Genomic DNA, 16,476 nt, shown 5'->3' on the forward strand with positions numbered 1-16,476 from the left:
ACTGAGACGTCCCTGCTTGTTGTAAATGGCCTGAGCCCTGGGCTGCGCAGGGAGGACCTGGGAGTCCAATGGCCACAGGACATACCTTATCACTTGAGAGGCTCCTCTTCCTCGTGGGCCTGGGAGGGGGCAGGAGCACGTAAAGGTCGGCCAAAGTGGGCAGCCCCGGCTTCAGCACGGTCACCAGCAGCTCCTGAGGGACGCTGGTCTCCTGCGGGGAGAGTTCAGCCACTTTGGTCCGCTTGTCTTCCTCATCCCCTGCCTCACCCTGGGGCCCCCAGGAACACCCTCTCTCCCTTCGTGGCCTGAGTCCTGGACAGCTGTCCCGCAGGCCATTCCTGACCCCTGCATGGCATGGGGATCGTTCCAGGGTCCCAGGGTGCCCTGAGCTATCTCCTGCACCCAGCTGCCCAGGGCCCTCAGCCCTGTTCTTCAGGCCCTGTGCCCTCACACTGGCCTCCCCTTGGCCAGGCCTGGCCCTCAGTCTATTCTTCAGACCATGACTAGAGTGAGCCAGCACCTTCCTCCCTGGCTGATGTCCTCCATGACAAGGCTCTTGACCACACCATTCCAGGTCTGTGACCCGGCCCCACTGACTCCGGCCACCTCCCCCTTCCCACTCCCCAACACCCCAGGCCCAGCCAGGGCCGCACACCCACAGAGAACGCTCTCAACCCACAGGCGCTGCTCATGTAGGTGCCTCTGCCTCCTGGAAGTCCCGTTCCACACACTTCCATCTGGGAAACCCCTATTCATCCTTCAGTGCCCAGGACCCTTTTACTGGCATTCTTCACAGAAGGGAGCCTAGTTAGAGAGGCCTCAGACTGTGACAGCCTCAAATGGCTCTAGAGGACTGGTCCTCTCTCACAGGGGGGGCCAAGGGCCGTGGGTGTGCTACAGCCCACCCTGATGTCTGCCTCCCAGGAGCTCCCTGAGGGCAGTGGGCACACTGGGTCCTTCTCTCTGTTTCGTGTCTGGCCCAGAAGAGAAGTTCAGTGAATGAAGGAAAATTGCTTTAAAGAGACTCTGGAGCACTGGAGGACAGCAGCGGGGTCTCCCGCAAACGGCAGGTGATCCCTGGACTGTGTGCGTGGAGGGTGCCTGTGGTCCCTCCCCTGTGAGGTGGAGCTCCAGCTGCAGGTCCCCCTGAACGAGGGCAGTGCCGCCCGCCCCCCACCCACAGCTTTCAACACCCCCAGCTAGCTCAAAGGCCAGAGCATCGTGTGCAGGGGCAGTGCCACCCGCCTCTCCTTGCCCTGGGTGCCCCGGCGCCCTTGGGCTTCTCTGGATGCCAGAAGCGCCGCAGGGCTGGGGAGGCTCCAAGCTCTGGGTGGACACCTTGGAGAGCAGCCGGGTGACCACCAGGCCCACGTCTTCCCTCCACTCAGGCGTGTTCGGGTTGTAGGCATCCAGCTCCTTGGAAAACTGCAGAGGCACGACCTGAAATTGATCTGGAAAGAGGCAGAGAAGGGAGACTGGTCAGTCCTGAACAGCCTGGCTCAGACGGCTCCAGGGTGGGGATCAGGGGCAGCCACGTGCCCTGGATGGTCCCAGGAGGCCCTTGATTCAGATCCCAGGGCCCAGCAGCCCCATCATCTTCTCAAGCAGGCCGAGAGCAGCCCTGATTTCATATTTGGAAACCAACTCCTTCCCTGGATGCCAGCAGTGGTGGTCTGTCCCAGACAGGACCCATGTCACTGGCTGCCATCTTATAACAGCAGCGACAAAGATGCCAGTGACGATGACAAAGACGCGCTGACCCAGGAGGAAGGCCTGGTGTGCGCCGAGCCTGCTCTGTGAGATTTGCCTCCTTGACTCACAAGAATGAACACACCCTATGCAGTCAGCCTCTCATCCATCAGGGATCCATGGACTTCAACTGGCTGGTCCCCTCACCAGATTAAGAGTCCCTTGAGAGCAGGGGCCCTGTCTTCCCCTGTCTTCTTCTCCTTCTCCCACATTTCCCATGGTCCATGGCTCAGAGCCCATTTTTAAAGTCATCAGGAGGCCTCAGAGCTAAATTTTAACCTCTCTACTTCTCAGGCCTCAGTTTTCTCACATGTAAAGTAGGAGGAGGCTGTGCAGGGCTGAGGCACTCAAGGGACAAGTGCTTTGAGAACTGCAAACTCAACATCTTACAATGAGGGTGGTGATGGCCTTTGCAAAGCTCCCAGCCCAGCAATGAATGACGAATAGCCAAGGGCAGCCTCCTCCAGGGTACGAGGCGCCTGTGTAGGCAGCCCAACCCTCTGTACACTTGTCCAACTAAATATTTAACGGATGGCTGCTGTCCACAGTAGAGGCTGTTCTTAAAGCAAAATGAGGGTTTATTGCTGTGATGATGGTGGCAATGAGATCTGCCTCCTTGACAAGGGGGGGGTCTCCTTCAGTCTTAGGACCAATTGGTATTGTAAATATCTCCCACAGATAAATAAGGATGCAGATTCAGAAAAGGAGGCTCAGTGCTTCTACAGACAGGAGTCCTCTTTATGCTGCAATCATGAGACAATGCTCAGGCTCGGCCGGAGGTGCCAAGAGGACAGAGGCCCTGGAGGCAGGCAGAGCCCGTGCCCAAAACTGGCTGTCTTGCTGCTGGGTGACCTTGTCCCTAGTGTGTTGTGTCCCATGAGTGTCTTGGGACACAGGATTTATCAGTATTTATTTTACAGATGGGGAAACTGAGGCCAGAGACACCGGGAGACTTTGCCCAGGCCACACAGCCAGGGCAGGGCTGTGTTTATCCAGCCCCTCCCTCCCCACCCCAGGGCCACCCAGGGTGACCAGCAAATTCAAGGCTTATGAGACCCACGTGGCCTGGCCTCCTGGACTGCAGCAGAGATGCAGAGGCCGTGCCGCCAGACCCCGGGAAGGACTCACCCAGCACACGGAGGACCCTGGAGTCCTGCAACACCGAGTTCCCACAGGCGGCCTGCACCGTCACACGCACGTCGCCCGTGTCCGAAAACCGCGTTGTCACGGAATTATCCAGGGAAAGGAGGGGCTGCAGGGACACAGCAGGGCTCAGGGGTGTGGCTGAGTGAGGCAGCGGCCATGGGGGACGCTGGCCTATGGTCGCTGCCTCACTGAGAGCATTGCTGTCCCCTTGTTCCCATCAGCAAATGGGCCTGTTATGGACGTCCTATGGTGGCAGCACCCAGGGAGGTACGGGACGGGCAGCTGGTTCTTTTTTTTTTTTTTTTTGAGACGGAGTCTTGTTCTGTTGCCCAGGCTGGAGGGCAGTGGCACAATCTTGGCTTACTGCAACCTCTGCCTCCTGGGTTCAAGTATTCTCCCATCTCAGCCTCCCATGTAGCTGGGCCTATAGACATATGCACCACCATGCCCGGTTAATTTTTGTATTTTTAGTAGAGAGAGGGTTTCACCATGTTAGCCAGGTTGGTCTCGAAACCCCGACCTCGTGGGCACCTGGTTGTAAGCCAACACAGCACGAACATGAGATCCCAGCATCCCCCTTCCTTCTCGACAGCTCTCCAGGCCCGCCCCCCACAGGCATTTAGGAGGCCTGATGTGGCTGCCGGGCTGGGCCTTCACTCACTGACCATGTGATCTTCCCATCCCCACGTATGGCCACAGCTGTGTGGATGAGCCATGGCTCCGTCATCCATGGCACCAAGCCAGTGCCCAGCTCAGGACCCAGCTGTGGGGATGGTGCACACTCAGTGGGGGTGGGGGGGTGGGCGCCATGTTGACGCAGAGACAGGAGAGGCCACCCGCATAGGTGTGGATGTGGAGGCAGAGGTTCTGCCAGGTGAAGTGACATGTATGGAGCATTCAGCTGGAAGTGGCAGAGCCGAGACTTGAACCCAGACCCTGAGATACTTCTCAGACCCTCCCTATTCTAGAGAAACATAATCCAGAGCCCACAGCCCCTCCCCTTGCTGGGCCTCTGTGTCAGGGCGGTCAGTTGCTGGTAGGGGGCTTCCTGCCTGGTGGTGCTGGGCTGTTTGCTGAATGAGTGGAAGATGCCCCTCACTAGGTCTTGCCCCCAGTCCAGGCATTCTGCTAATTTGGACTCTCTCCCGCTCAAGGACTATCTGTGGCTCCCCACTGCAGACACAGTATAACCCAGGCCTCTGAGTGAGGCTTCTGAGCCCCCTTGACCTCTTCTTCTGTAAAGCTTTCCCTGAGCCTCTCACTGCAAATGCTCTCCTTTCCAGGAGCTCTCATGCAGCCCACCTACCCGTCCCCGTGACTTCTACCACCCCCAACTCAAGTCAGCCACCGTGTTCCCAGCTCTTTCCCAGGAAAAGGCAGGGTCTAGTCTGACTCATCTGGCACCATTGAGCAGATGGGCCCTGAACAGTCACCCACGGGCGCTGTGTCCCTCTCAATTGCCCCAGGAGGGGCCCAAGGGTGAGGAGTGCGTCCTACACTGGTTCCTTCTGCTGAAAGCCCGGGGCCGTGCTCTGCTTTACTGTGCACCTTGTGGGGAGCCGGCGGGAAGAAGGGCTGAGCGGGGGCAAAGCCAGCGCACCTGCAGGCTATGGCCGATCCACCAGTAGAAGACAGTGAGGTTGGGGTTCAAGGGAAGCAGCACAGCTGTGAGGTTCACCTCCTGGTTGATGCCAATGACAGGAACCACCTCCAGGTAGAGGGCCTGCAGGGGGGCTGTGGGGACCCAAAAAGGCCAGAGTTATTTCATTTCAGAGGCTGCTTAGTGATCACTGTCACCAGCAACTTCATGGCTACCACCACCGTCACCACCACCACTATCACCACCACCACCAACACCACCAGCATCACTACCACCACCATCACCATAACTACCACCACTGTCACGATTATTACCACCACCTCCACCACCATAATCACTGCCATCACCACCACCATAATCACTGCCATCACCATCACCATAATCACTGCCATCACCATCACCATAATCACTGCCATCACCATCACCATAATCACTGCCATCACCATCACCATAATCACTGCCATCACCATCACCATAATCACTGCCATCACCATCACCATAATCACTGCCATCACCATCACCATAATCACTGCCATCACCATCACCATAATCACTGCCATCACCATCACCATAATCACTGCCATCACCATCACCATAATCACTGCCATCACCATCACCATAATCACTGCCATCACCATCACCATAATCACTGCCATCACCATCACCATAATCACTGCCATCACCATCACCATAATCACTGCCATCACCATCACCATAATCACTGCCATCACCATCACCATAATCACTGCCATCACCATCACCATAATCACTGCCATCACCATCACCATAATCACTGCCATCACCATCACCATAATCACTGCCATCACCATCACCATAATCACTGCCATCACCATCACCATCACCACTGCTACCATCACCACCACAATCACTACCACCACCATCACCATAACTACCACTGTCACCATTATTACCACCTCCACCACCATAATCACTGCCATCACCACCACCATAATCACTGCCATCACCATCACCATAATCACTGCCATCACCGTCACCATCACCATCACCACTACTACCATCACCACCACAATCACTACCATCATCACCATAACTACCACCACTGTCACCATTATCACCACCACCTCCACCACCATAATCACTGCCATCACCACCACCATAATCACTGCCATCACCACCACCATAATCACTGCCAGCACCATCACCATAATCACTGCCATCACCATCACCAGTACCATCACCACCACCATCGCCATCACCGCCATCATCACCATCCATCCTGCCATTACTATCACCACCACCACCATCTATCCCAACCACTACTGTTACCGTCATCACCACCACCCTATCACCACCATCATCACCATCACCACCATCACCATCACCAACACCACTACCATTATCACCACCACCTGCACCATCATCATCACTGCCATCACCACCACCAGCACCATCCTCACAATAATTATCACCACCATCATCACCATCACCACCACCCTATCACCACCATCACCACCATCACCACCATCACCACCATCACCACCACCACCGCTATCACCATCATCACCATCACCACCACCGTCACCACCATCGCCACCTGTATCACCACTACCACCATCACCACCACCACTGCCACCGCTATCATCAACATCACCGCCAGCTCCCAGCACTGCCCTACTATTGTATGGGTCATTGGGGTGGGGGTTTGAGCCCAGCCTCCCTGCCTCCCTGCCCTTGGGTTCACCACCCTGAGCACCAGGGACCTAGAGCAGTCCCGAGGGAGTCCCTGTGTTTCCCCCAAAGCCAGGTTCTCTGTCTCAAAGGGAGTGACCCTCGGCCTCAAAGGGGCGATAAACTTACAGTTGACCTGGACGAAGAGCACTGCCTCATCGTGGCCCGCCGTGTTCTCTGCCCTGACGGACACGCGGTAGATGCCGGGGCTCTCATAGCGGTGCCGGATGGGCTCACCGGTCAGTGTAAGGTTCACGTACATGGCCTTGAAGCCATCCCCAAGGTCCACCTGGTACTTGGTGGTCAGGACATCGCCCTGCAGGGGAACACCACGTAGCCACTCAGGAGTGGGCCTAGAAGCTGAGGGGCCAGAGTGGCTCAATCACTCACTCACTCATTCATTCATTCCCGCCCTCCTTTCCTTGAAATGAGTGGGCTCTGGGGACCCACAGGGGAGCGGGCCTGGTTCTGCCCTAGAGATTCTGCCTGGAGTGTAGGGCTGGCCAAGGCAGTTGGTTTAACCAGGGGCTGTGGCCCAGGGGCGTTTCAGAACAATCACCCAGTGGCAGAGAGGGAGAGGGAGAGGCCCAAGGGTGTCATCAGAGAGCAGCAAGGGGGCAGTCAGGGCCCTGGGGAGACCCTCTGAGGCCCGTGATAGCGATGGAGCCAGGAGGGTGAGGGGCCTCACACAGCATGGAGGGTTCCGGCAGGGGAGAGGCACACATCTGGAAGTGCCTAAGTGGCCTGCCTGGAAACCAAGCAGGATTTTCCCTTCTGGGAGACTGCGGTTCCTAATTTTCTCTTTCTCAGACCATGCAGTACCAGGAGTGACGCTGAGATGGGGCAGGGTGGGTGCAGAGAAGAGCTCCCACCAACTGCCATTTCTGTGTGGCACCGAGTCACCCACAGAAGCCTCTCCACCATCTCCTTCCACCTTCCAATAACTGCATTTTCCTCACCGAGTGAGGGATTGAGTGAAGGAAACAGAAACTTCTCGACTTTACGGCTCATGATCACATTCTCCCTCCCTCCCTTCCTCCTCTCCTCCCCTTCCCTCTTCCTCCCTCATCAGTACCAGGGACACGAGGAAACCATTTCCTAGTGGTGATGACGGAAACAGCATGATTACTACCACTTAGCTATCTTCTCAGTTTATACCAGCCAAATGTTGAAAGTTGATAGAAAACTTTTACGTAAATTCTGTTCACTTAACTTTCTCCAGACATGGTAAATTGGGTTGCTCAGTGTCTCCCCAAAATTCACGTCTACCAGGAACCTCAGAATGTGACCTCATTCGGAAATAGGGTCTTCACAGGTGTCATTAGCTAAGATGAGGTCATACTGGATTAGGGTAGGCCCTAAATCCAACGACAGGCATCTGTGTAAGAGAAAGGAGAGGGAGATTTGGGCACAGATGGAGGCTGCGTGGAGGTGGAGGCAAAGGTGGGAGTGACTCTGCCAGGGGCCAAGGAGTGCTGGGAGCCCCGGAAGACAGAGGAGGTGCAAATGGATTGTCCTTTGGAGCTTTGCATTGGTTCAGGCCACCCGGCATGAGGTCATTTGTTATGGGGTCCCCAGGAAAGAGGCTGCAGAGTGCTCCGTTCTCCCCATTTGACAGGTTAGAAGACTGAGGCTCTCCAAAGTCCAGGAGCCAGGCGGCTGCTCGCTGTTTGTGGTTCTCTCTGTTTAAAGGCAGCCTCTCGGGGTGGGGCGGGGAATGAGGGGAAGTGCTCCAGTCTGAGCTGCTTCCACGGAGGGACGGGTTTACTGTGCTAATCCTGGGAAGGAAAAGGCATGTGTGACCCAGAGTCAGGACCCATGATCCGCTCACCCTGGGTGAAGCGCCAGCTCTCGGGGCCTTGCGTTTCTGCCTTTAAGTGCTGCACTGATGCACATTTAACTACTTAAACATTTTCCTTGGTTAAAATAACTTGTCCTTTTTCCTCCTAACCACACATTCTCAAGGTAGAAAATAATATACCATAATAAAATACTATAATACAAGGTAGTATATTCTTAAGGTAGAAAATAATATAAAATACAAATAGCAAATAAAAGAAAAAGAAAAAAACGAAATCTCACTATAATACCTGCCATTCACATCTTGGTATATTTCATTTAGACCTATCATTATTACTGGTGCTTAAAAAAATTAAGCATTTTCTTCTGAGATAATGGTAGGTTCCTATGTAGTTGTACAGAATGATACAGATCCACCCCGTGTGCCCCATGCCCGGCTCTCCCCAAGGCTAACATCTTGCCAAATGATAGTACCACAACTAGGAGGTTGACATTGATACAGGAAGGAGACAGGACAATTCAGCCGCCACTAGGACCCCACTGGGTGCCCTTCGCAGACACACCCACTTCGCCGCATTAGCCCAACTCCATGGTAACCACTAATCTTTCTCCATTTCTATAATTTTGATAATTTCTATTCTCCTTCTCCATTTCTGTATTTGAAGAGTGTTATGTGAACGAGTTGCACAGCAGGGGATCACATACATGGGAGTGGCTTTTTTCACTCGGCATAACCCACTTGAGGCTCATCCAGGTTGTTGCACTTTTTTTTTTTTTTTTTTTTTTTTGAGATGGAGTCTCGCTCTGTCACCCAGGCTGGAGTGCAGTGGTGTGAGCTTGGCTCACTGCAAGCTCCGCCTCCCGGGTTCACGCCATTCTCCTGCCTCAGCCTCCCGAGTAGCTGGGACTACAGGCACCCGCCACCACGCCCGGCTAAGTTTTTTGTATTTTTAGTAGAGACGGGGTTTCACCATGTTAGCCAGGAGGGTCTCGATCTCCTGACCTCGTGATCCGCCCGCCTCGGCCACCCAGAGTGTTAGGATTATAGGCACCAGCCACCACGCCTGGCCTTTTTTTTTTTTTTTAAGATAGTGTCTCACTCTGTTGCCCAGGCTGGAGTACAGTGGTGGAATCTCGGCTCACTGCAACTTCCAACTCCCAGGTTCAAGTGATTCTCGAGCCTCAGTCTCCCAAGTAGCTGGGATTACAGGCATGCACCACCACACCTGGATAAGTTTTGTATTTTTAGTAGAGACAGGGTTTCGCCATGTTGGCCAGGCTGGTCTCGAACTCCTGACCTCAGCTGATCCACCCACCTCGGCCTCCCAAACTGCTGCGATCACAGGCGTGAGCCACCGTGCTTGACCCTGCTGCAGGTATTAATAATGGATTCCTTCTCATTGCAGTGTGGTATCTCAGCATGGGTGCACCCCAGCCTGTGCAAACATTCGCCCATTGCAGGGCCTCTGGGTGATTTGAGTTTCTGACCTTTATGAATAACACTGCTATGAACAGACACATACAGGTTTTTGGGTGAAGAGAAGTCTTCATTTCTCTGGTATGACCGCCACGAGTGCAAGTGCTCAGTCCTCTGCTCCTTGCATGTTGAGTTCGTTAAGAAACTGCTGAAGGATTTTCCAGAACACCTGTGGCATTCTCCAGTCTCCCCAGCCATGCATGAGTGATCCAGTGCCCTTCCCTGCATCCTCACCAGTACTTCGTGTTGGCGCTGTTTTTAATGTCAGTCGTTCTGATAGGTGTGCAGTGATGTCTGGCTGTGGGCTTCCCTGGTGGCTGATGGTGTTGACCCTCTTTTCGTGTGCTTACCTGTCATGTGTCCATTCTCCTGGTGAAACGTCTTTTCAGTTCTTCTGTTCATTTTCTAACTGGATGCTTTGTTTCCTTGCTGTTGAGTGTTCTTCCTCTAGTCTAGGTACTGGTCCTTGTTGGATATGTGGTTTGCATATATTTTCTCTCACTCTGTAGCTTGCCTTTCATCTTCTTAACATGGGTGTCCCACAGAGCGAAAGTAGCTATTCCCGAGGAAGCCCAATTTATCAACTTTCCTTTTGACTGGCTTTGAGTGTGAAGTCTGAGGACTCTTCTTCTAGCCCTAGATATTCTCTCCTGTGGTTTTTCTAAAAGGTTTATGATTTTTACATGCCACATTTAAATCTAGGCAATTTTGAGTTCATTTTTCTGTCGGGTGTGATGTTGAGGTTGAGGTTCATTACTATTGGATGAATAAGCCCTCCCCTCAGTGAGTTGTTTTAGCACCAACATCAAACATCCCTCAGACATATTTACATGGGTTTATTCCTGGGGCCTCTATCAGACCTTCTTTTTAATTCTTAAGATACTTACAAAACTCAGACTCCCCTAAACCCAGTGCTGTTTGCAAGAGTAGGTTGGCCTATGTGTGTGAGAGAGTGTATGTTTGAGTGTGTACAAATCTGTCTGCGAGTTTGAGAGTGAATACATGAGCGTGTAAGCGTATGTGTGTCTGTGTGTGAGTTTGTGTGTATGTGTGAGCGTGTGTACCAGTGAGTGTGTACGTCCACCCTGGATCCCACACTCCCACCCGTTTCCCTAGCGTAGCGGGTGGCCTCTTCCTGACAGTAGGTGCACGGTGGGGTGGGGGTTGACTCTCCCCACCAGGAGCATCTTTTGATCACTCTCCTCGCTTCCACCAACTCCAGCTCCTGCCTGCAGAGCATCCCAGCAAGGGTCCGGGCCCCCTGGGCAGGTGGTAGACTGGCTCCCACAGAGAGACTGCAGATGCGACTGCACTGTGGAGACGCCAGGCTCTAGGGGGCAGCAGAGGGCCATTTTTCCTGGATGTCGGCCCTGGACGGGCAGCCGCAGCGGGGTCCACTCTGAGGGTCCAGGCGGGACAGGCGGGGCAGCAGCTCTGTTCTCCTGCCTACCCAAGATACTGCTGGGAACAGAGGCACCCCAGGGCTGCCCCTGGCTCCGAGGAGTGTGGGTCCCAGGGCCCATCTCCATCAGCAGCCGCACTTGCACCAGGGAACGGCTCAGGTCTGGGGGCCCCCAGAATCGGTCTCTGTCCACATAGAGTCTCGGGGCCAGGGACCCCAATGCCAGCCCTGCCACTCATTCCCGTGTGGCCTTGGGAGAGTGACTGCGCTGTCCGAGCCTCAGTTTCCCTAGCTATAAAGCAGGTTGGCAAGAGGATGCCACTTGAGGTGGTGCCAGGAGTACAGGCAGTGGCTGGTGCACAGCGCCTGCCATGGAGGTACTCAGCAAGCACCGCTCTGCGTCCTCCTGGGCCTCAGTTTCCCTGTTTGCATTAGACCAGGCTCCCTGCTTTCCAGCTCCAAAGACCTTCGTCACCAACATCCCACCCCACCTATTTTGAAGGACATTTAAACAGGACACACATCATTGTGAAGCTGCACTTGCTTCATCCCCCGTACTGTTCATCAAAGAACCAAGTGCCCAGGAAAGCTGCGTGCCAGGAGAGCGCCCAGGGTCCTAGGCACTCACCCTCCGGGTGCGACACGGAGGCGTCGAACTCTCCTTTGCCCTTTTCTGTCATCTTGAATTTTCTGCAATGCTTGTAAATTTTTCTAGGTTTTGTTTTTGAATTTGCTACAATGAGCATCAGTTTATTCAACCATCAGAAAAATAAGCCTGTTACAAATTAATTTAAAAAGACTAGAAGGAAATACAGAAACCTAACAGTTGTTACCATGGAGGGCTGGGGGGGCTTTGGAGAGATATTTATACTCTTGATATTTTGCGTGTGTTTTCCAAATGTTCTACAATGAACATTCATTATTTTTAACGCCAGAAGAAAATATAACACTTGTTCTAAAGCAAAAAAAGCAAGCCTGGGAGGCTAGGAGGAAATTTCTATCTGTGTTTGTGTGAGTATTTATATCTGTAGCTGTCCACGCACACACAGGATTTATTTTTGGTTGTGTAATTATAAGTAATAGTGTTTTTAACTTTCTGTTTTTCATAAGATCCCAAATTAACTAAATCGATATAATTACAGGCTTAAAAAATGTATTGCCACCCACGGGAATGAATACATTTTATACCAAGGCCAGTAACCACACACGCTCCCCCGATGTGTGAAACGACGTCTCCTTCTGCTCTGTGGAGACCCTGATACCCCCTACACCCTACTCTATTCTCCTCCGTGTCTCTTTCACTGGTAAATGCTGGTCTGGACCCAGGAAGTAGATGTCCAACCCCCTGCTGCCTCCTACAGTCTGGGCTGGCTGATGGCGATGCCCTGAGCCACTTCTAGGCGGAGGAGACACCCTTCACCATGCCCTCTGCGTGCCCAGTTGGAGCCGCCCCTGCCCGACAGTCCTGGGAGCCCGCTGGGAGGTGCTCACTCACCTGCTCCTGCCGCACCACAAACAGCACGTCCTCTCCAGGCCGCACGGCCACCGCCTCGCCTTGGATGCTGACCTGCAGGCCCCGGGGCGGCGTGAGGGGGCACTGCAGCTGCGCCGGACTCTGCTGCAGGTCCACCCCACCCTCACACACGTTGGACACCACTTTCCGGTACCTGGATTGACAAGAGAGGGTCAGGGTCCACTTCAGACAGGTGGCGAAGGATGGGGCCCCATAATCTGGGGAGGGACGTGCTTGCCACCCACAGGTGGCGTTTGGCTTCCCACCCATAGGGCTCTACTTGCTGACTCCTAGCCACCTCCGGACTCCACCCGATTGCTGTTACAGCCCCGTTTCAGAGATGAGAACACTGAGGCTCAGAGGAGGAGGGACTGATGGTGGCAGGATGTGCTTCGGAGGTGCTGGCATCTCCGTGGTCTGATCACATTACTCACAGTAATAGTAACGGCCCTGTTAGTGCTGCAGACGGGGTGTTTAAGCAGCCAGCTGGAATTTCATGGTTTTTCTGAGAAAGGTGGAGGACAGAGTGCCCGAGAGGGGCTGGGGTCCTGCCTCCACTCGCCACTGTTTCACAGTGTGGCCATAACCATGGGCACACACACCCCTCCTCCTGGGCTCCGTCTCCCTGTTCCCTTGAGAGACCTGGATTGGGCAATTCGTGACTCATCGCTGCATTCATGAGACATCTATTTACTGAGCATCTGTTATGGGCCAGGTACTGGGAATGGGGGTGTTTGCATGCAGCCCCTAGATGCTGTGCAGAGCAGACCCTGTAGTGGAGAGGCAGAGGCAGACCTGAGCCGATCACGTCAGAGTGAAACCATAGCTGTGATGGCGCTGGCTGGGGCACCCCTGGGGACCTAGTCCCTGACAAAGGGGCTTTCAGCTGAGACTGGGAGGGTGAGCAGGAGAAGAAAGAGCATCCCAGGCCATTGAAACAGCATGTGCAAAGGCACTAGAGGGGGTGCTGAGCCTGGAGGGGGAGCAGGTGTGGCATGAGGCTGGAGAGGGGCCCTGGGCACCCCTAAAAGGGGTGGCCTCATCCAGCTTGCTACTTGTGAAGCTCCCTCAGGCTACACTATGAACCTGTGAAAGCGGCGTTGCTGACAAGGTGCTGGGGGTACCTGTCTCCCCAAGGCTGATCCCCCTCTTGCCCTCAGGGCCAAATTCTCCCAGATGGCTCTGCCATTAAATAAGCATTCAGAAGTTGATCATGCACAAGCCCATTTGATTAGTGCTTTGAAAGAAAATACCCTTCTCTAAGGGCTACCCATCCATGGCACCTACAGTGTGCAGATGGTATGAGGTGAAATCCTTTGCCTTGATCAAGGTCCTGGCCCTGACACTTCAGACAAGAGTCCCTGTTGTCAAGCCCTGGTGGATGTGCAACCACTGCAGCTTCATGATACCTGGGTGCATGGTTAGACAGATGGATAGATAAGTAGATTGATGGATTGATGGATGGTGAGTGAATGAATAGATAGATGGCAGATGGATAGATGGATGGGTAGATGGATGAATGGATGATGGATGGATGGGTGGGTGAATAGGGGATGAATTGATGGGTAGATAGAGGGATAGGTGGATGGATGGATGGATGGATTGATGGATGGTGAATGAATAGATGGATGGTGGATGGATAGATGAATGGATGGATGGGTACATGGATGGATAGAGGGGTGCATGGGCAGTAGTTGAATGCCTGGGAGAATGGAAGGATGAATGGAAAGATGGATGGATGAATGAATGGATGGATGAATGAATGGATGGATGAATGAATGGATGAATGAACAGATGATGGCTAACTGGATGATGGGTGGATAAATGGGTAGATGGGGGATGAATGAGTGATGCATGGACGGGTGGGTGGACGGCAGCAGATATGCTGGTGAGGCCAAAGCCTGCAATTTCTGGTCCTACCTCCTGTTTCCTCATGTTCCCTGAGGGGAAGTAATGGGGATTTTCTGACAAGTCCATGGGCTTTTCTCTTCCTCTCTGAAAATGTTCTCAAAGAGAAATGGGGAAATTGGGACTTCTGGATGGAGCATGTTTGGGACCTCCTAAAGATGACGGCTCACAGCTCTTTTGTACCTAACATTTTACATGAACTGAATCCTTCATAGCAATATGCCCAGCCTCTGGTGGAGGAAAAGTATCGTAACTGCTTGCATTTGGTGATGCTGTCCCTTCATGCACAGCTTGTACTCAGCATACCACAGACTGAAGGAATACCTACTGTGTGTTGTGGAGCTTACAGTTCAGCAAGGAGGACAATTAGGTGAGTGATGACAATAACTGGGATTTGTGCTGTGACAGAGGCAAGCTCGGGGTCAGGGGTGGGTGGTCAGGGAAGGCTTCCTGGAGGAAGTGCCATTTAAGCTGAGACCTGCAGGCAGCAGGAGCACCTCCAGCACCCAAGCCTTGGTGAATGGGGAGGGCCTGGTTTACTGGGCACTGGTAAATGGGGAAGGGTCCTAGCACTGCAGAGGCTCAGAAAGGCCAGGGGAAGACGTGCTGCAGCAGGTGTGAGCCACGGGTGCCTTGGACCTTTTCTGTCTATTGTTCTCTATCCAGAGCCAACTCAAGGCAGCTTTCTCCTGGCACTGGCCCACATGGGCTCAGATGGGAGAACCCTATGGGCTCCTTTGGCCTGGGAGCTAAGGTCATTCACTCATGATGTCTGGTGACTCACATGAGCCCCGTGGCCAGGTTCTGTGCTGTGAGCGCGGGGTATCCTCAACTTTGACCTCTCTTTCCCTGACTCCACTTGGGAGCTGCAGGCACCAGCATGGTTTCGGGACTGCACCGCAGCTCTGCCCCCAGATTTAGGCAGGGAGAGGCCCGCACCCACACTCACCCAAGGCTGCTGGTGTAGGTCTGGCCCAGGGCACAGTCGTCAGGCGGGGACAATGGATTAAACCAGAAGTTGGCAGAGCACTTGTTGGTGTTGGACTCTGAGAAGGGGGAGCGCTCAAATCCGTAGTCGCTGGGAGGAGGGAAGAACAGTGGTAGGTGACAGGCACAGGTGGGAACGGGAGTCAGCCAGGGTTGGGGTGGAATCTGGGGGAGCTGGGAAGGGAACCTCATGCCAAGGGCCTGCTATGCACCCATCTGTGAGGACATGAAGGAGCACCCACAGCCCCATCCCAGAGGGCAACACAGGGTAACAAGGGAGGCAAAGGGATGCTGGGAACTCAGAGAAACCTGGAGGGCTGCCTGGAGGAGGTGAGCAAATCTCAAAGGATGGACAGAGACAGGTAGGGAAAGAGAGGGAGAGGCACTGCTGGCAGGGCCCAGCCTGAGCAGCACCAGTACAGGTGGAGGAGGCTGGAATGCCAGGGGGCAGGATGAGGAGGGGTGAGGTGGGTGGCAGGTGGGTGAGCTGTCAGCCAAATTGTCTTGTGGGCGCTGGGCAGTCACAGGCAGCTTTTGAGAACAACAGGGACAGGTCGGGTGGCTTTCAGCAGAGTCCCTGGATGGAGAAGGGCCGGGGTGGGTGCAGCATGTCCCCAAAACGCCCCGACCTGTTCCTCACTTTCTCCTCCTGCCTGTGAGCAGCCACTGAGAGGGTTTAAAAATGCACCACAAATTCCTTAAAGCTCCTTCCTGGGGTGTGGGCTGGTGTTGGTGACTCGGTTCTAACAGATAGAATGAGGCAGACGTGCAGTGTGCGACTCTCACGCCAGGTTATAGAAGGCGCTGAGGCTTCCTCCCTCATGCTGGGGGAAGCGGCCGCCATGCTGTGAGGATGCTCAAGCAGCACCTGAGGCCCCGCAGGGAGGAGCCCGTGACTCACCACAGGAAGTCCGAGTCCCGGCACTCGCACACGCGGGACGTGAGCGCCGAGGTGAAGCTCCTCCCCTTGATGCACCAGGACGTGGACTTTCTCTTCCGGAAACTTCTCTGCTGGCCCATGATGCAGCGGTCACCCTGCAGCAGGAACATCAGGGTGAGGAGCTGCCAGAGACGGGTCAACTGCTCTGCGTGGGCTTGTGCCCCTGAGCCTGCCAGAGCCTGAAGATGGCTGAGGGCTCAGGTTACAGATGGGGAAACTGAGGCCCAGAATGAGGCGTGGCATG

General features: G+C 54.1%; 1 protein-coding gene across 4 annotated transcripts in view; it reads right to left on the minus strand.

The window, feature by feature from the left end:
• Positions 1-16,476, minus strand: part of SORCS2 (sortilin related VPS10 domain containing receptor 2) — a 545,837-nt gene that overhangs the window by 12,886 nt on the left and 516,475 nt on the right. For all 4 annotated transcript variants that reach the window (XM_025386534.1, XM_025386535.1, XM_025386533.1 and 1 more), the window contains exons 16-23: positions 16,194-16,327; positions 15,255-15,383; positions 12,380-12,551; positions 6,335-6,521; positions 4,496-4,629; positions 2,878-3,001; positions 1,339-1,451; positions 86-211 (exon numbers count right to left, since the gene is read on the minus strand). In XM_025386534.1, coding sequence (XP_025242319.1) covers positions 86-211; positions 1,339-1,451; positions 2,878-3,001; positions 4,496-4,629; positions 6,335-6,521; positions 12,380-12,551; positions 15,255-15,383; positions 16,194-16,327 — 1,119 coding nt within the window. The remainder of the gene's footprint in view (positions 1-85; positions 212-1,338; positions 1,452-2,877; positions 3,002-4,495; positions 4,630-6,334; positions 6,522-12,379; positions 12,552-15,254; positions 15,384-16,193; positions 16,328-16,476) is intronic.

This window comes from Theropithecus gelada, chromosome 5, assembly GCF_003255815.1.
Source record: "Theropithecus gelada isolate Dixy chromosome 5, Tgel_1.0, whole genome shotgun sequence".
Lineage (NCBI taxonomy): Eukaryota > Metazoa > Chordata > Mammalia > Primates > Cercopithecidae > Theropithecus > Theropithecus gelada.